Here is a 24,518-nt window from a genome sequence, read left to right as displayed (position 1 = left end):
TTATATCTGCAGTTCTATATCCAACTACATATTGAAAACCATGATTTTGCTACAGTGTTTACATTTCTGCCTATTATCACAGGGTTTGTTGTAGTTTTCTTTCTTTCCATTCTTATCCCTACCTTCTTGAAGAGTATGAAATTCAGCCCTCATTATTTTTATTATATTTACTTCTTTGATTGAGTCCCCTGGACCTACTTCCCATGGCTTCTTTTACCCTCCTTCCACAATGAGATTGCCTTTCTTACCCCACAAGGTTTCTGGCTTCCTGCTCTAGGATCTCTCCACCCCCATGTGGATGCCTTCCTATTCCACTCAGATTCCAACATCCTACAGTAAGGTTTTCTCCTGTGGAGATGCCCTCCTTACCCCTCCTTGTGCTGGGTCACTGTCATGACGCAACTGTCCACCCTTACAGTGAATGCCTGTCTGTGCTTTACCTTGTAGCTTCTGGACTGAAAGATTCCGAAAGAGGAAAATGAAAAGAAAGAGATCACTTAATTTTTGTTTGTGCTACACTTCTCCACCATTTTCTCTATCTTTATCTCTCTTCAGTTTTGTCTCTCTATTTCCTTTCTATCTTTCTCATTTTTCACATGACTTAGTAAGAAAAATTTTAAAAAAGTATCATTTTACCATCTTATGAGGAACAATTTAACTTTGTAGCATAATGTCCACAAAAGAAATTTAGCAGTTGCAGAAAAACCCACAAATTAGACCTTATGTAGACAAAAAACATTTTGATGAATTCAATCATTGTCCTAAAATTTAAATGAAAGAAATTGCTACAGGTAAAAATAATTTTGGTGATATAAAAGTGAAAAACAGAAAATTTTGCTGTCATGTATAGAAAGTGGATGAAGAAATGTCATTGTTTTAATCTCGTTTGCTGTAGGAATAAGTTCTTGATTCCATTTATTACTTTGGTGTCATCCTGGGGAAAATTATTGTGTCCCAAACATCTCTGAGGTCGAAATGTCACTGGGCTCAAACTCTTATCAGGAACAGAATGTCATTATGATTAAAGTAGTGGATTGGAATATCGAAACCTCTTATAAAGAGAATGGAAAATCACTGTGCAAGGAGAGGGTTGGCACTTATTTTGTAAAATGCATCATTGGGGAACTATATAATTGGTATTGGAAGAGAGAGGGATGGAGAGAGAGGTGTTATTGAATGGCTGGACTGAAGTATACTGCCACTGCATTTGTCTTCAGTATTTTTCCACATATGGTAGCATCTGAAAATCTAATGACGTTAGCTATGAAGAGTTGGATGACATAATTTGTGCTTTTACATTCCTTCTGTGTTCTTTATCTTCCACTTTTCTCCCCTCATTCATGATGTCATAACATCGAGGGCCTGAGGGGATCAATGGCGGGAGGGCTGGACGGGCAGCATCTCCAACATGACCTCGTGCTGGCAGTGGGTATCTGTGCCTGATAGTTACTGTTCATGGTATATATCCTAGATTGAATTATTGGATCAAAGGATGTGGCCATGTTAAATATTGTCCGTTCTCCCTGTGGAGAGACAGAGTGAGTTTTTAGTACCACCTGTGACATGTTGCATGATAAATGCACATGATAGAACCCTGACAAAATTAGATTTTGTTATTTTTGTTTTTCTTCAATTTTATGATTATTTTTAGTTTTCTATTACTTTATGTTGTCAGCATTTTCTATACAATGATTTACTATCTATTTTTTATGTTTTTTTCCATCTTTCTTTTTAAAAAGATTTTATTTATTTATTTTTTTCCCTTTTTCCATTGGCTAATTACCAAGTAAGTTTGAGTACAGTTGTACTGGAGTACAGTTGTATATTTATATATTATTTTTAATGTGCTGGTTTGCTACATGTAATTTCTGATTTTATAATTTTAGTTTTAGTGCTGCCTTCTTCTGATTTTGAAAATTTTCTTTCTTTCAGTTCAGCTAACATTCATAAATAAATTTTGTGTACCAGTTATGGAGCTCTACTCTGCTAGGGCATAGAATTGATTAAGAAGGGTTTGTTCAAGGATCTTACAGTAAAATGTGTATGTGTGTGTGCATGTTTTTGTGTGTGTGTGTTACTAAATTAATGTGATAATTGTTATAATAGACTGACAAAGTGGGAAGTGCTACAGGAACACAGTGGAGACGTTCTTACCTTAACTTTGGAATTCAAGGAAGAATTCCTGAGAGATATGTTGCTTGAACTGGTCCTTAGGACTAACAAGTGTTGAGAAAAAATGAGGAGGAATTTTGCTTGCATAGGGAGTAGGAGAAGCAAAGAGGAAGAGCTTTGGATCTCAGGGAAATGATGAGAAGAGACCTGATGTCTTGGTAGTAACAGGGCTGACACACTCTGGATGGAATTCAAGTGGAGGAATCAATTTCCGCACCATAAAGATTGCTTTGTTCTGTGTATGACAGGATCAAACTACTGCCTAAAGACAGAGATTTAAAGGGAAATGCTCAAGCCAGTCATTCCAATTAATACAAACTGGAGTTTTTTTTATGTTGTGGGATGATCCTTTTATTATTTTTATGAAACCAATCTACCTCAAAACTTTGGAATTAGATAAAACTATGTTTTTGATTTCTAATTAAACTGTTGAAACAATATTCCTATTGCGAGGGAAAGTATCACGTGTGTTTTTCAATGAAGTACGTCTTCTGTAATTAAACATTTCCACAAAGACAAGTCACATTAAACTTGTTTAGGCATCTCTCTCTTATTTATGACCTTCAGTGAGGAAATGCTTGCTGAAATTTGAACTTCATTATAAAACTTCTTAATTTAAAGTATGAATTTAACAGCAACTTAACTACTCCTTTGTTATTTTGACTTTTTAATTTAGGTGACACAGTGGTATATCAATATGGAATAGCTACAGTGATAATTGAAGCTAATGATGACCCAAATGGCATTTTTTCTTTGGAGCCCATAGACAAAGCAGTAGAAGAAGGAAAGACTAATGCATTTTGGTAAGTGTATTTGGATAAGGTAAATTCGAAATTAGATAAAATAAAACCTTTAGTATGCACAAATTTGAAATATTGTTACTATTTCAAAAATTTAAAATCAGTTAAAAATTGAGTAATTTCAAAGCTGGTAGTCCAAATGAACGGTAAACTTTATGTTGTTGCCACTTGTTTAAAGAAAATACTTTAAGGGCACCTGGGTGACTTAGTTGGTTGGACATCTGCCTTTGGCTTGGATCATGATCCTGAGGTCCTGGGATCAAGTCCCTCATCGGGTTCCCTGCTCAGGGGGCAGTCTGCTTCTCCCTTTTCCCTTTACCCTGCTTGTGTTCTCTCTCACTCTCTTTCAAATAAATAAAGTCTTAAAAAAAAAAAAGAACCACTTTAGGGGGTAAAGGGAAATTATCATACCCACTGTCCTCATCCCAAATTCTGTCATCTGTCAGGATGGAGAGACTCCAGCTATATGAGGTCTTCTCCTTTGCTTTTGAAAAACTTTTGCCAGTTTTCATCTAAATATTTTTCATTTGGGTTTGGAATTTATCCCTCAGTTTGAACTTGAAGACTATGACTTTTAAGTTAAGACTGCTTCTCTTTGTTATTTAAAGTTTTGTCTTTCTCTTACCATGAGATTCCTCATGGTTACTCAGTAGGGACTGGCTGACTGGTTTATATTAAAGACAATAAACAGAAAAAGAATATTTCTGAGATAACACTGAAAGGTATCATTAGAGTAAAATTCACTACTTATACATTTTTCATAAAAATTAATTTTCTTTAATTTGTTATGTAGGATTTTGAGGCATCGAGGACACTTTGGCAATGTTTCTGTGGCTTGGCAGCTGTTTCAGAATGATTCTGCTTTGCAGCCTGGACAAGAGTTCTATGAAACTTCAGGGATTGTTAACTTTATGGATGGAGAAGAAGCCAAACCAATAATTCTCCATGCTTTTCCAGATAAAATTCCTGAATTCAATGAATTTTATATTTTAAAGCTTGTAAATATATCAGGTGTTGTGTTTTTCCATCTTTTTTAAATTTTACTACTGAAGTTTAATGTTTCACAATAAATAATTAGAGCTATATAGAAAATGCAATTAATGAAGAAGTAAGTGTATCTTGATTTCCAATTTAAAATTTTTAATTTAAATTTTAATTTAAAATTTAAATTTTTAATTTAAATAATTTTAAATGTCAAAAACACCCTTTTGACAGAAGTGTTATTTTTAACATTCATTTTTGGTCTTAGCTTGGTTAAATTTTAGGGATGGAGACTTACATTCATCTTTAAACTGTAAACAGATTTTTTTTCACACTAAGTTGAGTATCTCCAGCAAAATATTAATGGAAGTTAGGAAGTACACATTCATGAAGCTTAAAGCTTGGTCTTTGTACCATTTAAACAATTTAAACAATCAGTTTTCCCATCACTTTTGGTTTTCAGCACAGGAATTAAAACTTCCTAGTTAATATCCTCTTTTCAGACTTGATTATTAATGAAATTATTCTGAGCCAAAATAGCCCTGAAAATATGATGAAAACCATATGGTGACACAGTTCTTCCATTGATCAATGAATATATTATTTAACCAGAAGTTTGCTCATCAGATTCCATTTATCTTCCCCTTATATTATAAAGTACTTCAAATTCTGACTTCTTACTCATTATAAGTCATCTTATTACAGGTGGATCCCCAGGTCCTGGGGGCCAACTAGCAGGAACCAACCTCCAGGTGACAGTAATGATTCCATTCAACGATGATCCTTTTGGAGTGTTCATCTTGGATTCAGAGTGCTTAGAGAGAGAAGTTGCAGAAGATGTACTCTCAGAAGATGATATGTCTTATATTACCAACTTTACCATTTTGAGGCAGCAGGGCGTGTTTGGTGACGTACGAGTAGGCTGGGAAATACTGTCCAGTGACTTCACTGATGGTTTGCCTCCAATGGTAGATTTTTTGCTGGTTGGAATTTTCCCCAGCACTGTACATTTACAGCCACACATGCGGCGTCGCCACAGTGGAACAGATGCTTTGTACTTCAGTGGACTAGAGGGTGCATTTGGAACTGTTAATCCAAAATACCATCCTTCCAGGAACAACTCAATTGCCAACTTTACCTTTTCAGCTTGGGTAATGCCCAATGCCAATACAAATGGATTTGTTATAGCAAAGGATGATGGTAATGGAAACATCTACTATGGGGTAAAAGTTCAAACAAATGAATCCCATTTGACACTTTCTCTTCATTACAAAACTTTGGGTTCCAATGCTACATATATTGCCAAGACAACAGTCACAAGGTACTTAGAAGAAAATGTTTGGCTTCATCTTCTAATTATCCTGGATGATGGTATAATTGAATTCTACCTTGATGGAAATACAATGCCCAGAGGAATCAAGAGCCTGAAAGGAGAAGCCATAACTGATGGTGAGTGTCATCTTTATAAATAGGATTCTGAATTTTGGATCTTTAAAAATTTTGATTTCTTAAAAAGGCTAACAGGTATTAAACCAATTAAACATTAACAAAAATTAAACATAATTTTAATTATGCTCAATTCTATTTACAATTTACATAGTAATAAACATAATTTTTATATAGAAATAAACATAAACATATATATAAACATATATATAAATATACATTTTTTATATAGAAATGAACATAATTACATAATTTACATAGAAATAAACATAATTAAACAAACAATTAAAAATTAACAAATTAAACTAATACACAAGCAGATTTTTTAAATAACAGGTATTAAAAAAATCTGCTTGTGTATTGGTTTAATTTCTTTAAATAAAACTTACAACTACCAAGACCCTAAGTTCTGTACTGAGTGTTGCAGAGATGAATCAGGCAGTGTCTGCCCTTGAGGTACCTAAAATAGGTTCTGGGAGAGAGCTATGCAAAGAGATCTCTTCAGTGTGTTGTAGGAAGAAAGGAAAAGATTATGATGGAGGAATATTTATCCTTCCACTGGTCGGGGGAGGGATGGGGCATGATAATTCTATTTAGAAAAAAGAGCAGAGATGTAGAAATGTGAAAAAGCATATTGTGTTTGGGGAATTCTTGCTTGGGAGGTTTTGTTGGAGGTGAAGTGTGGTGGGCGTAAGGTTAAAGAGGAATCAAGAAAGAAAAAGTACTTTTAAAAGCCCATCAATTACAGGGTTGTTGTTGTTGTTTTCAAAGATTTTATTTATTTATTTGACAGAGAGAGACACAGTGAGAGCTGGAACACAAGTAGGGAGAGTGGGAGAAGGAGAAATAGGCTTCTCACTGAGCAGGGAGCCGGATGCGGGGCTCAATTCCAGGACCCTGGGATCATGACCTGAGCCGAAGGCAGACGCTTAATGACTGAGGCACCCAGGCGCCCTTACAAGGGTTTATGGTATCAGTGGATAAAGTGGTGAATTCTATGGAGAGCTTTGAAGAAATAATCTTTGTTGTTTTTAAGCTGGATTATTGCTGTTTCTTTGAGAAATATATCTTTGTGCATATTTAAACACAAACATTGGTTATCTCCATTATAATCACCATTTCCTTCCCAGGCCCACTATCCTAGGATGTGATCATTTTTTTTACTTAGTAAGAAAGTAGAGCACAGCTTGTATAGTTATAGCTTAATAGAATACTTTCCTTCTGAACTTCCTGAACTGGATATCTGGTTGTCTTTTTGGTCCCAGTAGAAAAAAAAGATGGGCAAAGGAAACAATATGTACACAATACTGATTTCAACTGCAAGGATTATGTTTATAGCACTTTGTAGCATTAAATTAATCACCTTTTGGTTGTGTGAATACATTGATTCGTTTGGTTATGGCATGTTGTTAGAATGAGCGGGAAAGATTGAGGAAAGTGAGAGTTGGGTGTTTCTTTTCCCTGTTTAGTTTACTGTAAGGAACTTAGGTTATTTTTGTAATTTGTAATGTGGAAAGGAGAATTTTAAAGTTTATATAAAACTTAAATTTACTGATGAAATATGTTATTTAGTATAAAATACATAAAAGTGTACATGTTGCAACTATACAAGTAGATGAGTTTTTAAAACTTTAAATGCTTCAGTTTCAGCACCCGTGTAGCTAGCCCCCAGAGCACAAAACAGCATTCCAGAGTCCCCTGGCTCTTCTCCAGTCACTAACTCACCAGCCTGCCCACCTTCTAATGCCATTTCTAAGAGAATAAGATTAGCTTCTCCTGTTTTTAAATAGTACATAGTTTTTAATATAGTAATAGTTTTTAAATAGTTTTAAGTTTAATAGTTTTTTAAATAGTAAATAGTAAATAGAATTGAGCAGTGTGTATACTTGAGGGCCTGGCTTCTTTTGCCCAGTATTGTTGATAATGTTTATCCATACTTCTGCCTGTTGTAGATCTACTACTCTTACTACTAAATAGTCTGCCCAGAACCACTGGAGAACACATGGGAGTCACTGTGTTAATGACGCAGGATACTTCTGACTACCCTGAAAGAACCACCTGGGTAGTGACTTGTAAAAAAAGGTGCCTTGAAAAAAAGAAAAAAGGGTGCCTTGGTGGATGATTTTGATAAAAAAATATTGCTTGTACTTTTTTCCCCCAAAACACTGCCAAGCTCTCTCATCTTATATAAATGTCTTACTTGAGCTATTGGAAAGGAATAAGTAAAGAAGTAAGAACTGGTAAATTTTGAAAAAGATTGTTTTTGATATAGAGTAATATAATTGGGCTGCATGTTGTGATTACCATGAACAAGTCTGTAAGACTTGCCTATGATACTGTTACTGGGGAGGAATACTTCTTTTTCTACTTCCTTTGCATTAATTGTTTGGATAAAGAGTTATATTTGGCCCATGAAAACTGTTGTTGAATTCTCACAGCTTTATTAACTCAAGATGTATTTCTAATAGATTAAGCCTTAACGTTCTCGAAGAATAATAATAAAAAAGTTTAAAAAATTGTGACTGAATTGAATCATTGCATTCTTAGGTGTGCAAGGAAATTTTAAAATTTTCTGGAAGAAACATCTATCTAAATATACCGATACATACATGTATACATATACACACATATATACACATGTACAAAATATTTTAAATCCCAGCAATTACAGATCATGTCTCATCGTAACAGAAAGTAGCCTTTATTTGATTATATTCTCGTCATGTGTTTTACTTATCTAATAAAACCTCTCCACACAGTTGCTTCACTTTCTGAATCACACTTGTAATGTGGGACGGGATACTTGTGGATATTTTAGCAATTAAACCCATTTCTAATTTCAGGTCCTGGAACACTGAGAATTGGGGCAGGAATGAATGGCAATGACAGATTTACAGGTTTGATGCAGGATGTGAGGTCTTATGAGCGGAAACTGACCCTGGAAGAAATTTATGAACTTCATGCTATGCCAGCAAAGAGTGATTTACACCCAGTTTCTGGATATCTGGAGTTCAGACAGGGAGAAACTAACAAATCATTCATTATTTCTGCAAGAGACGATAATGAAGAGGAGGGAGAAGAATTATTCATTCTTAAACTAGTCTCTGTATATGGAGGAGCTCACATTTCTGAAGAGAATACTACAGCAAGATTAATAATACAAAAAAGTGACAATGCCAATGGGTTGTTTGGTTTCACAGGAACTTGTATACCAGAGGTAAGTAGTGAGCTTGGGGAATTTTGGAGTTCATAATTACTTGTAGGTGGATTTGTTTGGAAGTTTGGGAGTGGGCTTTCTTTCATTTGGTAAAAGTGCTTAAGTATCTGCTACAAGCCCTGAAGTATGCTAGAGTCAAAGGTTGCAAAAGTGAATTACGAAGTCTTTGCTCTTATAAGCTCACCGTTTGAATCAGAGGATTAATCAGCTGATAGAAGTAATAACAAGTTAGCAAATGAAACTTTGGCAGTTATTTTTAAGGCTAATAGACTTCACAGAATGCACAGAATATTCCACATGTCATTTACTTTGGCTACTCTCTGGATACTGCATAAGTAAATGCAATGATATGTATTGAAAGCTTTGAATAATAGTAATTGAAACTTTATTAAAATATGATTTTTTTTGAGGGTTTTTCTTTTTTTGGTGAAATGTACTTGAGTAGTTACAACATTCCTCCATGTTGGGTGTGATGCCTTCCTTATCACCTTTCTTGGCCAGCTTCATTCATTAGGCTGTTTTACTGTCCTTATCAGCTCCTTCCAGGTTTTCAAAGATTCATAATCATCTTGGTTTCCTGTTCAGTAATGTGAGATCTCATGACACCACTTCACAGGTGTTGAGTGTGACAACAGCTCCATGCCCATGAAGGGATGCCAAGAAACAAGAGTCCTTCCTTTGCAAGTTGATTCTTATAGATTTAGAAGGGCATTGTTGTAAATTGAAACAATTTACAATTTACAAAATGAATTAGTAGAAGGTGAAAAAAAATATCATGGTCTAGGCCTGATTTAGCTCAAATTGGGGAGCTAGCTCTTTGGACTGTCTTAATGCCCTTCTTAGCTCTGGTTTGGTGATCATCATAAGTGATTTTCAAATAGTGGGCTTTTTCTATACCAGAAATACTAGAATACCCTACACTAAGGAGGGCAAATGTCATAAAAATCGATAACTTTAAGAAGAAATATGTTTATCTATAATGGTAATACTTTTAATTATTCAATCATTAAAGAATTTTACATGTTAGATTTTTTTATATACCCGACAACCTATAATACAGCCGCAACACATATTACTTATGATTCTCTCCACTTAGTAAGGTTAGAAACTGAAGCTTAGAGACCCGAAAAAATAACCCAAGTTGAATTAAATAAGACAGATCAATGCCTGATTCAAAGCTAGGCGGTTCTCAGCACTAAATAAATATTAATTTTACTTTTTTTTCTCCTAAGATACAGTAGGAACAACTGGAATTTGAACCTACGTCTTGTGACTTCTAGTTTTGTCTTTCTATTTTTAGTATCATCATCTCTATTTTCAAAAAGACAGGTGTCTTCATCAGGTTGTGAGACCCATTAAGGTGCCATGTAAAATCAACTTCCATTTAATTCCCTTTATGACCTGGCATCTGCCACACTAGTTCTGGCTTCCTCCTGGTCAGCATACTGGTCAGACTCCTCTTTGGTCAGTATGTTTCAGTCAGACTAGCATGTTCCAGTTCCACTCTTGACACTGGGGCTTCCTTGCCTCTAATTGGAATACTGTCAATCCAGATCTTCAGAGCCAGTCATTCAGCAGTTCTAAAGACATCTCAGTAAAGACTTGTTTGTTTAAGGTAATCACCCATTCCGTTCTCCCAACTGGTTGTTCTCCATCCCTTCACCTGCTTTTACATTTTTGTAACATTGATTATACTCTTAAATTCCCTTTGTTATTTAAATATCTACTTATTTATTGGCTATCCCTTTCTACGATAGAGATAAAAGAACTCTGAGTGTAATAAGGTCTTATTGTTCATTATTGTATCTCCAACACCTAGAATGGAACATAATAGGTATTCAATAAATCTTAGTTGAACTTATGAATGTATTTTAATAAGACATGAGAAGGCTCATAGTTCAAACAACAAACACATTTAGATTCAGTTAGCTGCATAAACAACCAAACTAAAAAAAAAAAAAACCCAAAAAACCTAAACATGAATGTTAAAACCCTGCCCAAAAGGAGGAATAGGTTTTGTGTGGTTCTCTGGCTTTGTGGGCCGTTGTAATGAGTTTTTAATGCTGGCTTGTCTCACAAGTTCCACTGATAGATTGTGTTGGTGTTGGTTTACCTCCATGTAGGTATGTAGCTTTGCCTGTTTATAGAAATCTTGGAATTTGAACAGGACCAATCAAAATCTTTAATGGCAGAAGAGAGAACTTTGCTATGTGGGCCACACACCTATACTATTAGAACTTCTGGAAAGGAAGAAAAAACATGACAGGTTGTTCTCCAAGCCCAAATGAGAGGGCAATAAAAGATATCTATATTGGAAAGAGTAAAGTTTAGATGGTTTATATAAGAAAGCATTGTTGAGTCTACAGATCCAAGATTGGAATTTGTCAGGAATATTATAGAGTTTTCATTCCTGAAAATATTAAGAGTGGAAGTATAGAATTCTTATTTTCATCTTGGTGTGATTTGAAGACAGGAGTAATATTAATGTGATATATTACTCTTATCATCAATATTTATTGATTGCTTACCCAAGGTGTGACTTGAAGTACATGGTAGACCAAAGGGTTTTAATGTATTAGAGTCTGATTTCACATTCCAACTAAATTCTAAGAAACTACCACTTGTCAAATGGGTATAATGTGGAGGAGGAATATCTATAACTATCTGCCAAGACTATTTAAATCCTTTTCTGGTTACATATGTCTGTGAGGCTGGATATTTTTCATATATTTCAACCAAATAACATGTAACAGCAGAGAAATTGATTGTGAAAGGAGACATGAGAACCTAGCTGTCTTCTATTAAGCTAGGCATTAAAAGAGATACACAGAAATATAATACAATGCCCCTTTGTCACTAATTTTTTTAGAAAATATAGTTATTCACATAAAACACACTGCTTATATTAGCATGTAATGAGCTTATTATTGTTATTTTAAAATGATTTAATATATCAATATTTACGTTCTTTTCAGTTTTCAATAGTAAAATGGCAAATATCATCAGATTTCACCAACATTAGCAAAAACCTCCTTTGGGTTCTTAATAATTTTTATGAGTGTTTAGGGGTTTGAAACTAAAAATGTGGGAATTGCTGGTTTACTCTATGCTTGGAATTGTCTGTAAAGTTTAAATTTTGTAGTTATTTTCTTGATTTTTGGAAATAAAAACCACTGTTGTTTCCATAGTTTCATTGTGTTGTTGCAGTGACAGTGAAAAGTTAATTTTTTTTCTTATTCCTTCAAAAATGCTAAAGGCAGTCAAGGTATTTAAAGACTTGTAAGTCAGGTTATGCTTTTACAGTTTCATAGATTCATGAAATAAAAGAATATGAAGGTTAAAACGAAAGCATAATCATACCTTAAATAATTAGAATATGCAGCATATGAAATAGTCTATACTTGCCATATTGAAAGAGTAGATAATTATTTTGTGATTTGTTCCATCTTAACCAGGTACACCATATTCTTCTAAACAGCAGGTGCTTAATAAATTATAATTGGAAGAATGAATAAACCTGTATGTTGTTGAATGCCCTGATGGGGCCATGCCAAGTAGGTTTCCAGGTGGTATCTGTATTGAACAGATGACTGAGTTTTGTTGGGTTTGTAGCATAGCAACCACATTCTTATGTTTTCCTCCCGTGTTTTGTTTTTCTGTATAATCTTTAATGTTACTTTCCCTCCATCTTTTTATAACACTATTTTTGTATGTCCTACAGTCTTATATATCCCGTAATATAAAGTAATGAGATTGCTTTTCGTAATGTTATTTTTTTTAAATAACTAATACTTGGATTGCATTTTATATTTATAAACTCACAGCTTAAGAATAAATATAGAAATATTTTGAGAGGATCTTTATAAAAATGAGAATATTATTTAACTTGGACTGTGTTTGTTTTTAAGTGCCTGGCATATGTTATATGAAGAGGTTCCTTTAGATATTAGTGATATTGATATAATCTGATATCACAGATCTTTACCTAAGTGTGAAACAATAAAAAATTAATTGGATGTGTAACTAGGCATTAGCTTTAATCTTCTATTCCAATACACAAAGCCAATTTATGGCTCAGTGCATTATTTTTTCTGGGAAAATGTATTTTAAAAATTTTTCTGATGGTTAAGCTTTGTAATTACTCTCCTGCAAATCTGAAGATTGAGGAAATTTTTGACTCAAAAGAAAACAGCAGTGGCTACTGTTGTTTCTTTTGAAAAACTGCATGATGGTGGTTTTGATGATTATTTCTTGATGTTATGCTTCTCGTATACGGGCCTAAACATTTGCTTATATCATGATTCCAAAGGCAATCATGTATATTAGATGTATATTTTAACAGAAAATATTAGATGTATATTTACATTAGATGTATATTTTAACAGAAAAAAACAATTTAACTATTTGCTGTTTTAATTATCTTCTGTTATTAATAATGCCATCATCTGGTTCAGTATTTCCCAAAGTATGTATGTGATGACCTTAATCAGAAATAGCTCATGTATATTCCAGAACACCATTCCTGATTGAGGACTCCAGTTCTGAATCAGAATCTCTATCAGGGAAATGAGATGGGAATCAAAAATTTGAATTAAAAAATATATTTTTAAAGTGGAAAATTTCATACATGTACATATAAAACAAGAGAAAATAGAATAATGAACCCCAGTGACACACCAGCTAAGTTTCAACATTTATCAGCCTTTTGTCAGTTTTCTCTCTCTTTTTTTTGTTTTTGACTAAATTCATTTTTAAAGCAAATCTCAGACACTATGTCATTTCTCTGTAAATTCTTAAGTATGAAAAGTGGATTTTTATGGACCTTTGACATTTGAAGCTTCTTCCTAATCGGCAAATTGTAATTTCCTTTATTGAATAAATTACTAATTCATTAGATTTTCTGTGAAACTTTTATGTGTAGCACATATTTGTACACAATTGTATTGGGTATAGATAGCTTCTGTTTTTCTTTCTTTTTTTTTTTAAGTTAAAAATAGTAGCTGATACAATTTAGTTAGGGCTTTACTAAATGAAAACGTGATTAAATAGCTTTTCCCCATGTGATTCTTGCAAGAAAGAAGCTCTTTTCTTAGTCTTGGGTGCTGCATGGTAAAGCTCATTGACTTGGTAAGAAGTTGTAAGGAGATACAACGATTCCTGAATGTACCTTTGGATCTGTTTCATCCATGCCTCCTGCTAAAAGGGGGGAGTTGAATATTCACAGATTGGGATTAGTGGCTTATTAATAAAACTCATTAAAAATGTTCATTCTGGGGGCACCTGGGTGGCTCAGTTGGTTGAGTGACTGCCTTCAGCTCAGGTCATGATCCCAGAGTCCTGGGATCGAGACCCACATCAGGCTCCCAGCTCCATGGGGAGTCTACTTCTCCCTCTGATCTCCCCTGTCATGCTCTCTCACTCTGTCTCTCTCTCAAATAAATAAATAATTTAAAAATAATGTTCATTCTGGTTAAATTTTGGGGTGGAATAATAGGACATATGTGTTCCCATTATGATAGGGAACAAAATGGGTAGAAATTTTTTTTCAATATGTAAGCATATGCATTTTTTTTTTTAAGATTTTATTTATTTATTTGATATAGAGAGATGTCACAAGTAGGCCGGCAGAGAGAGAGGGGGAAGCAGTCTCCCTGCTGAGTGGAGAACCCGAGGCCGGGCTCGATCCCAGGACCCTGAGGTCATGACCTAAGCTGAAGGCAGAGGCTTAACCCACTGAGCCACCCAGGTGCCCCAGCATATATATTTCTTGATAAAATGAGAGAATGTAGCATTATTTTTTGTAATTGTGTATGTGTCTGTATGTTTGTCAAGGAGAAGAAATATAAAAATTTTATAGTACTTAATGTATTACTATAGGTACCAGAGAAGGTACTTGTTTTATCTCCACCCAAATCCATGAGACATTATGATCTTCATTTTAAGGAGAAATCACGTCCCAAGTGCTAGAGTGAAGAAACTCAGGACTTTGACCTTAAAGCCATGCTCTTTCCATCACACATTTATGTACTGGCAGCTATGATGAAAATACTAATGTAGATGCCTAGGTAGAAGGTGGGAATTAAATTAGATGCTTATTGAACACTTGGGTTTCTGTGCTGCTTCCCCTTCTCTGCAGCCTCAGGATTGGAGGGCCCCACCTTTAGAGCACTCAGTTCGGCCATTGTATGTTTGAGGGGCTCCTAAAGATCACTACACTATGCCAAATTGAATACAGAAAACAGAGAATGTAAGGGGAAAATGGGTTAGACTACTACTCAAAAACTTAGTGACATGTAAAAAGAAAGGGACCTAATAAGCAGTTCTATCCAATAAATGTTTAATACATATATACTGCAAGAAATATGGTATATAGCTAGGAAAAAACCCTTAAGTTTGCTTGCAAAGCATGCATCAGAGGAAACTGCAGGTTGTATATTCTTGTGAAATAATGGAAGGAGGGTTATCTGACATCAGAGGGAAGATTGTCACATTAGACGGAGTGAAGTGTAGCTAGAAACGTGTGTTGCATGGAGTAGCTGGTAGATGTTTCAGTTGTATTTGTGTGTTCCCCTGTGGCTTGTTTCCGGTCAGTGCAGTTTTCTGTGTTCACCGTGTTTCTTGTTGATGAAATCATATAAACAAATGTGAAATCCACATTGCACATTATGGATTATCCATGTTATGCTCTCAGATATAGGAGTTGCATTGGAACAGTTTTATGATTTCAAAACCAGTGTTACGTCATAACTGATTATACTTGGTCCATTTCTTTCCATCCTATAGTTCTCTTGTCATCTCATCCAGTCTTTAAATAGCATTTATATAATGATATATTTATATACCATTTGTATGTGGCCTTAGATACCATTTGCATATTGATTCCTTCCAAATTTATCATGTCAATCATGACCTCTCTCCACAGTTCCAAAATCATTTCTCTAGCTGCCCACTTGACACATTTCTTGGATATTTCATACTGGACATGTTTAAAAGTCAACTCTTTGACCTTTACCCTAAAACCTGTAACTAACTGGTGGAGGAGGAAAAATCAAGCCTGCTTCACCCCATCCTGACTTGGCTTGATTTATTGGAGCTTGCTAAAATTGGGCCACCACCACTCTACTTCTCCATTCACAAGTGGCTCTGAAAGATGAGGGCAGAGCAATGAACAGCGCACTTAGCCATTCATCTTATGTGAAGGGAGAAATGGCCTGAAGTTATGAAGACACAATATGAGCAGTGCTAATGATGTGGTCTGGCAGGGGCTTGGGATCATCAAGATTAGAGACAATGAAATTTGGGGAAGAGACACATGAAAAGATGGATGGAAGTGGGCACTAAGTGTGGGGCTATTTTACTCCAGAGAGGGCAAAAGCTCATTATTATTGGAATTAATTCTTACTTTAGCTAATGAGCTTATGTTCTTAGTAGTCTGCCAGACCATCTTCTGAAGGCTAAAAGAATGTCTGCTGTGTCCATGGGGAAGCCTGCCTCAAAGGGATTTATTTTATGTGAAGGAGGTATAACAACAGGCACACAGTCATAGGATTGTCTGCCTTACTCTATACCACATCACCTGATGTGGTATGTGATAAGCTGGCTTATGACAGTCATGGGATGGCCTATGATAGACTGAGCTAATATGCCTGCTCAAGGACTGCATCTTGTAGGATGGGTGTCTTGTCAGCCATGATCTTGTATGTATCCAGTGGTTGATACTTGTCCAGTGTTCCCCATACCTAGGCTACCTAGGCTGAGGGGGCAAGAGGTAGACGTAAGAGTGGCCCTACTTCCATCACTTCTGGTGACCAACTACCAGAATTTGTGTTTCCCACTCTCATGTTTTAGGTTCTCCTGGATTTGAAGTTCTGATTCTGTCTGGGTCAGGGGGTGTCTACCAGGAGACACACTGGGGACTCCCCTAAACAACCATGTGTCATTTTGGGCTTTTCAGGCAAATAAGAGTTATAGTATTGTCCCAGAAATGCTTGGTCTTGTTTACTATGGGGCCCCTAAGGTTGCTATTACTCTTTGAAGTAAGGGTATTGAAAGTTGGGGAACCTCAGGATTTATTGGAAAATATCCTGGTGCTTCAGTGCTCATTGGTAACTGTTTTGAGTATTGCTTATTTGTGGGTAAATTTCAAATCTGTTCTTTCCAGCACCAACGTTGGCAGCAAAATGACCCTATCTAATGCTGACAGAGGTGTTTATGATTGATAGGAAAAATAGAATGATATTATCTAAATTGGCTCTATTCATTGAGTTTCAGTACTTTTTTCTATGAATCACATATATGCTTACTAACATAAAAATAAAATTGGATTAAAAGACCAAGAATTTAAGAATATGAAGACTAGGTGGCAGTCATTTAGGTGTCTGACTCTTGATTTCAGCTCAGGTCATGGTCTCGGGGTCATGAGATTGAATCCCATGTTGGACTCTGCTCTGGGTGTGGAGCCTGCTTGGAATTCTCTCTTCTTCTGGCCCTCCCCTGCTCATGTCCTCTCTCTCTCTCAAAAAGTGAAAATAATAAAAGTAAATAAAAGCTCTTCTAACTTCTTCCTTCATATAATTTTTAAATATTATCTTAGTGTTCAGATAAAAATATTTTCAGTGTGAAAAATACCTACAGACATGTGTATACGTATGTATATGTATATATGACAAAACTGTAAAAAAATACTAAGTATAACATAAATGCCCTCATTGACCTGACTTTTGTCTCTTCACCAGATATTTCTCAAGGCTCTCGCCACTTGTTACCTCTGCTGTTCTCAGAATTATTTCATGAAATCCATATTACCTTTTATCCATGCCTAGAATGTTCTCCCTGATGTCATGTTCTACTGTGTACCCTTTACTTCCTCCCCCCATTTGGTTTGTCTGTGCTCAACTTTCATAAAACTTTGAGTTTGTCTTCCTCTTTAGATTTATCCACAGAATGGACTGTGCATTTTTTTTCTCGTAATCTTTTGTACCATAGTGTCCAGCATAGTGGCTGGCGCATGTGTATGCGTGCACACGCACACACACACACACACACACACACACACGGAATCAGTGAATGAATTACATGTATAGTGAACTGATTATAATAATCACTTTCGTAATTTCTGTATTTTGTATTATTGTAAAATGTATAAAAGAGTGAGACAAGAATGTAGAGCTCTCCTTAGAGTGTTAGAAAGTTACAGAATTAAGGTTATGGTAAAAGGACTCCATGAAAGCATTATAATTTTATCACTGATTTGAATTGGTATATACTTATAAATAATTTATGTTCAATTTCAGATTGCAGAGGAGGGATCCACCATTTCATGTGTGGTGGAGCGAACCAGAGGAGCTCTGGATTATGTGCATCTGTTTTACACCATCTCACAGATCGAATCTGATGGCATTAATTACCTTGTTGACGATTTTGCTAATGCCAGTGGAACTATCACATTCCTTCCTTGGCAGAGATCTGAGGTAAATGCTACCTTCTTTGTTTCCTTGAAAGCCTGTTGGAAAGCTTTTCTTTATCTGTTGGTTCTGTAATTTGTTTGCAGCATCTTGCTATTTAGGCAATTTAAAGTATTTAGATCATTAGGTAAGTACCATGGTTTAAAATGTTTTTGTGTTTATTAAAGATTTTATTTATGTAAAGAATTTATTTATTTATTTTAGAGAGAGAAAGCATGCTGGGGGTAGGGGGTAAGGGCAGGAGGGGAGGGAGAATCAGACTCCCAACTGATCAGGGAGCCCGACGTGGGACTCAATCCAAGGACCCCAAGATCATGACCTGAGCTGAAGGTAGATGCTTGATTAACTGAGCCATCCAGGTGCCCCCATTTTTGTATTTATTTACGTAAAAAGAAAAACAAGATTTTTGAATGATGTGTTACAGTTTTATCTGTTCTTTAATACCAATATAATAAAAATGGTGTGGATTGAAGTTTTGTCATTTTGGGTTTTTTGTTATTGCTGATACAGTGGGAAACTGCAGAATTCTTTTTTTTTTTTTTTTAATTTTTTTTTCTCACCATAGAACATACCCTCCCCAATGTCCATCAGCCAGCTACCCCATCCTCCTACTCCCTTCCCCTTCAGCAACCCTCAGTTTGTTTCCTGAGATTAAGAGTTTCTTATGTTTTGTCTCCCTCTCTGGTTTCATCTTTTTCATTTTTCCCTCCCTTGCCCTATGGTTCTTTGTCTTATTTCTCAAATTTCTCATATCAGTGAGGTTATATGATAATTGTCTTTCTCTGTTTGACTTATTTTGCTTAGCATAATACCTTCTAGTTCCATCCACGTTGTTGTTGATGGCAAGATTTTGTTTCTTTTGATGGGTGCATAGTATTCCATTTGGGTGCATAGTATTCCATTGTATATATATACCACATCTTTATCCATTCATCTGTTGATGGACATCTAGGTTCTTTCCATAGTTTGGCTATTGTGGACATTGCTGCTATAAACATTTGGTTGCACATGCCTCTTGGGATCACTACATTTGTATCTTCAGGGTAAATACCCAGTAGTGCAATTGCTGGGTCATAGGGTAGCTCTATTTTCAACTTTTTGAGGCACCTTCATACTGTTTTCCAGAGTGGCTGCATCAGGTTGTATTTCCACCTGTAGTGTAGGAGGGTTCCTTTTCTCTGCATCCTTGCCAACACCTGTCATTTTCTGACTGATTAATTTTAGCAAGTTGAAATTTTAAAAAGCTATTAAGGAGGGGCAATCAAAAATGGAGGCTCTCACTGCTAGGATAAATGAGGCAGAAGAGAGAATTAGTGATATAGAAGACCAAATGATGAAGAATAAAAAAGCTGAGAAAAAGAAAGATAAACAACTCTGGATCATGAGGGGAGAATTCAAGAGATAAGTGATACCATAAGATGAAACAATATTAGAATAATTGGGATCCCAGAAGAAGAAGAAAGAGAGAAAGAGGTGCAGCAGGTGTACTGGAGCAAAGTATAGCAGAGAACTTTACTAGTTTGGGAAGGAAACAAGTATCAAAATCCAGGATGCACAGAAAACCCCCCTCAAAATCAATAAAAATAGGTCCATCATCTAATAGGAAAACTCATCATCTAATAGGAAAACTTACAAGTCTCAGAGAAAAAGAGAAAATCCTGAAAGCAGTTCGGGAGAACAGGTCTGTTATGTACAACAGTAGAAATATTAGCTTGGCAGCAGACCTATCCACAGAGACCTGGCAGGCCAGAAAAGACTGGCATGATATATTCAGAGCACTAAACAAGAAAAATATGCAGCCAAGAATACTATACCCAACTAGGCTGTCACTGAAAATAGAAGGAGAGATAAAAAGCTTCCAGGACAAACAAAAACTAAAAGAATTTGCAAACACCAAACCAGCTCTATAGGAAATATTGAAAGGGGTCCTCTAAGCCAAGAGAGAGCCGAAAAGTAACAGACCAGAAAAGAACAGAGATAATTTACAGTACCATTCACCTTACAGGCAATACAATGACACTAAATTCATCTCTCTCAATAGTTACCCTGAATGTAAATGGGCTAAATGAAAAGACACAGTGTATCAGAATGGATTAGAAAAAATAAGACCCATCGACATGCTACCTGCAAGAAATTCATTTTAGACTCAAAGACCCTCCAGATTGAAAGTGAGGGGGTGGAAAACCATTTACCATGCTAATAGACATCAAAAGAAAGCTGGGGTGGCGATCCTTATATCAGATATTTAGATTTTAAGCCAAAGACTATATTAAGAGATGAGGAAGGGCACTGTATCATACTTAAAGGGTCTTTCCAACAAGAAAATCTAACAATTTTAAACATCTATGTCCCTAACATGGGAGCAGCCAACTATATAAACCAATTAATAACAAAATCAAAGAAACACATCAATAGTAATACAATAATATTAGGGGATTTTAACACCCGCCTCCCTGAAATGGACAGATCATTTAAGCCAAAGATCAACAAGGTAATAAAGGCTTTAAATGACACACTGGACCAGATGGACATCATAGATATATTCAGAGCATTCCATCCCAAAGCAACAGAATACACATTCTTCTCTAGTGCACATGAAACATTCTCCAGAATAGATCACATCCTGGGTCACAAATCAGGTCTCAACCGGTACCAAAAGTTTGGGATGATTCCCTGCATATTTTCAGAGCACAATGTTTTGAAACTTGAACTCAATCACAAGAGGAAAGTTGGAAAGAACTCAAATACATGGAGGCTAAAGAGCATCCTACTAAAGAATGAATAGGTCAACCAGGAAATTAAAGAGAGATGAAAAAAAATCCATGGAAACAAATGAAAATGAAAACACAACAGTTCAAAATCTATGGGACACAGCAAAGGCAGTCCTGAGAGGGGAAAGTATATAGCAATACAAGCCTTTCCCAAGAAACAAGAAAGGTCTCAAGTATACAACCTAACCCTACACGTAAAGGAGCTAGAGAAAGAACAACAAATAAAGCGTAAACCCAGCAGGAGAAGAGAAATAAAGATCAGAGCAGAAATCAATGAAAAAGAAACCAAAGGAATAGTAGGACAGATCAACGAATCTAGGAGCTGGTTCTTTGAAAGAATTAATAAGATTGATACACCCCTGGCCAGACTTATTAAAAAGGAAAGAAAAAGGCCCAAATTAGTAAAATCATGAATGAAAGAGGAGAGATCACAACCAACACCAAAGAAATACAAGCAATTATGAAACTGCAGAATTCTTAATGGTACTCTGCTTTCTAATCAGGCACTGAGATGTTCTTGTAACTATAATCTCAACTTTATTTTTTAATGTGGGAAAATGAAGTAATTTTTCTTTGTTTCAAGTGATCTCCAATTTTATCAAAACTTTCTGTGAACTGTCATCATATTTCTGAATAGGTGCTCCAGAAATAAGTAGCACTTCTTACAAGTGAAATCAGGATGAGATTGTGCCCTCTATTAGAATTTTTTTTAAAACATTCTTTTGGTCTATCATGTTAGATATTCACATCAGTATAATTTTTCATTAAAAATATAAATAACTTACATGTCATCAGTGACAAAGTAATAAAATAGCTTAATGCTTGCAAGTATAATCGATGAGAAAATTTCTAAGGGGGTTAGGAGTTAATTGGATGAAAAAAAGAAAATTGAGAGGAGACAGATTTAAAGAGTTAATACTAAAGAATAATGATCAAATCTCTATAATTTGGGGGAAGAAGAAACTAAATATTTTATAGCAAAATTTCTTCAATAGCAGGCTGCAGATAGAGCCATGGTAAATATTTTGCTTGGTCTTTGGTAAAATGAGGAAAATTAGGAAAACTAGCAAGTTTTCATAAGGCTAAAATTATTCAATTTTAAGGACCATATTTTAATCTGATGCTGTCTTTTTCACCCTCCTGGATTTAAAGTGTTTTTTTTTAGTCAAGTTAAAGTGGTAGTATGTGGTCCTTTTTTAATATTCCTATTTGGAATACAGGGCTGATTCCACAATGTTCCCTTGTGGAATTTACCAACTATGAAATGAAGATATAACTTGAAACCTTTGTTTTATAAAGTGGATTCATATACATTTTGGAAGGGAAAAGAATTAATCACATTTTAGTCAGGAAAATAGTTATATGTATGCTTGTCAAGATTTATTGAAAATATTTCCTTCTATCGTTTTTAATTCATTTTTTAAAAGATTTTATTTATTTGACAGACAGAGATCACAAGTAGGCAGAGAGAGAGGCAGAGAGAGAGGAAGGGAAGCAGGCTCCCTGCTGAGCAGAGAGCCTGATGTGGGGCTCGATCCCAGGACCTAAGATCATGACCTGGGCCAAAGGCTTTAACCCACTGAGCCACCCAGGCGCCCCTCATTTTTAATTTCCTTAAAAAATAATTCACACTGAAAACAGAATAATAACATTGAGCAGTGGGGTTAGCTTATAACACCATGTCTGCTAGATCTGTACCAGCCCCTCTGTCTTACCAAGCCAACGACAGGGTACTGAGTTGTCACTAGTGCTCCGTGATTGTGCTTTCTAGCACAGACAGCAGTGTAAGGTAGCCTGCACTTCTCTGCTGCCTTCCAGATATTGGGGGAGTGCAGCTAACTGAATATACTTAAATCATATCTGAAAACCTAGCTGCAAGGGAGTCTGGACAGTGCGTGTGTGTGTGTGTGTGTGTGTGTGTGTGTGTGTGTTTCCAAAGGATGGGAAATTTCATTGGAAATGTGTTTTTCAAGTTTTTTTCTCAAATGGCCCATTAATTATGAAATCAATTAAGCAAGTTATGATGAAGAGTTTAAAAATTGAGCAGAAAATAGGAGAGCATATATAACATATAGTAACATAAAGTAAAGACAAATGTTTTTTGTTGTTATTTACTGAGTTACCAGGTAAGATACATTTATTTCTACCTCAATAGGGTCTTCATTTCACTAAAATAAATGAGTACTTTGGTATGCTTCAACCCTTTAAAAATATTTACTGCTTTATTTTTAACGTACATCTTGATGTTTGGGTATTACTTTTCAGAGCAACATTTGTTAGCTTGCTTTCTAAGAGCAAGACATTTTAAATCTTCAGAATAAATATTGTTCCCCTTTGTTCCAGAACACTGACATGAGTTGGGTAATAGGTGTCATTTTTGCACTTCTCCTTAGAGTATATTGGCTGTGCCGTATATTACTTTCTTTTTTTTTTTTTTTTAAGATTTTATTTATTTATTTGACAGACAGAGATCACAAGTAGGCAGAGAGGCAGGCAGAGAGAGAGAGGAGGAAGCAGGCTGCCCACAGAGCAGAGAGCCCGATGTGGGGCTCTATCCCAGAACCCTGGGATCATGACCTGAGCTGAAGGCAGAGGCCTTAACCCACTGAGCCACCCAGGCGCCCCCGTATATTACTTTCTAATTTAAAATCAAGATAAAAATGAACATTAAAACTAAATTCAGTTTCTACCTCAGACCTACTAAATCAAATTCTAGAAAAACTACTTTAAAAAAAAAGGTAAACTGAAAATTAAAAAAAAAAAGTTCTTCAAATGCTTTTAGGCCCAATGACTAGTAGTTTGGAGACTGCATTTGGAGTTAGTTTGTCGTCAAACTGTTGTCACCCTCCTTTCTGGGAGAAACCAGGAAGTCACCCTTCATTCCTTTCTGTCTCTCACTTGCTGTACTAAGTGAGACATCGGGGTCTGGGTCTTCTGTCTCCAGAACAAATCTCAAATCTATCTCTTTTTCTTCATCTCTACTGTCACTGCATTAGTTCAAGATGTCATTACTTCTGGTCAGTCACCTCCTAGCTCAACTTCTAGTATCTTTTCTTGCCCCATCCACTCTGTTTACATTCTGCCATGGTACTTACTCTAAAACAAAATTCTCATTTTGTCAGTTTCCTGCTTATGATTCTTCAGTTTCACTCCACTGCCTATGGAATAAAGTCCAATTTTTTCGGCATATGAAATTTACTACTGTCATGTTTTCCCCATCAGAATTTGTGATCGTGGTCTTTCCTCTTTTCTTCTTGCCTTTGTATAAGACCAAGAGAGATTGGCTATTTTGACAAGCTTAAAGCAAACTTCAGGAATGTCACCAATAGCATGACCTTTGCAACCAAATCCAGCAGTCAGAACTCCATCATTTCCTGGAATAAAGTCAGCAGTTTACTTCTGGTGTCAGTGGCAGTCATTAAAAATACCTGTTCATTATATAAAAACCCGGGAGAAACTCTTCCAGGAACAGAAACTACATTAGACTAAAGCACTTACATTAGTAAAATTCAGACAACCATCATTGGGCACCAAGGCTGTGATTTTCTGCCGTTCTTGATCAGCAGGACCCTGACGTAATCCCTGATGGCATAATTTGGGTGTTTGGCTTTCCACCCTTTTTTACAACATAATTCCCTTTGCATGGGAAGCTCCTCTAACAGTGCTG

At 35.7% G+C, this 24,518-nt stretch overlaps 1 protein-coding gene across 1 annotated transcript in view; it reads left to right on the top strand.

Moving 5' to 3' along the window:
* ADGRV1 (adhesion G protein-coupled receptor V1) overlaps nucleotides 1–24,518 on the top strand; it is a 515,461-nt gene that overhangs the window by 35,611 nt on the left and 455,332 nt on the right. The window contains exons 18-22 of the mRNA XM_046001147.1: nucleotides 2,849–2,975; nucleotides 3,766–3,983; nucleotides 4,659–5,402; nucleotides 8,243–8,616; nucleotides 17,910–18,086. Coding sequence (XP_045857103.1) covers nucleotides 2,849–2,975; nucleotides 3,766–3,983; nucleotides 4,659–5,402; nucleotides 8,243–8,616; nucleotides 17,910–18,086 — 1,640 coding nt within the window. The remainder of the gene's footprint in view (nucleotides 1–2,848; nucleotides 2,976–3,765; nucleotides 3,984–4,658; nucleotides 5,403–8,242; nucleotides 8,617–17,909; nucleotides 18,087–24,518) is intronic.

This window comes from Meles meles, chromosome 3 (genome assembly GCF_922984935.1).
Source record: "Meles meles chromosome 3, mMelMel3.1 paternal haplotype, whole genome shotgun sequence".
NCBI lineage: Eukaryota > Metazoa > Chordata > Mammalia > Carnivora > Mustelidae > Meles > Meles meles.
Note: the sequence above shows the minus strand (reverse complement) of the source record. Positions and strands in the feature narration are given on the sequence as shown.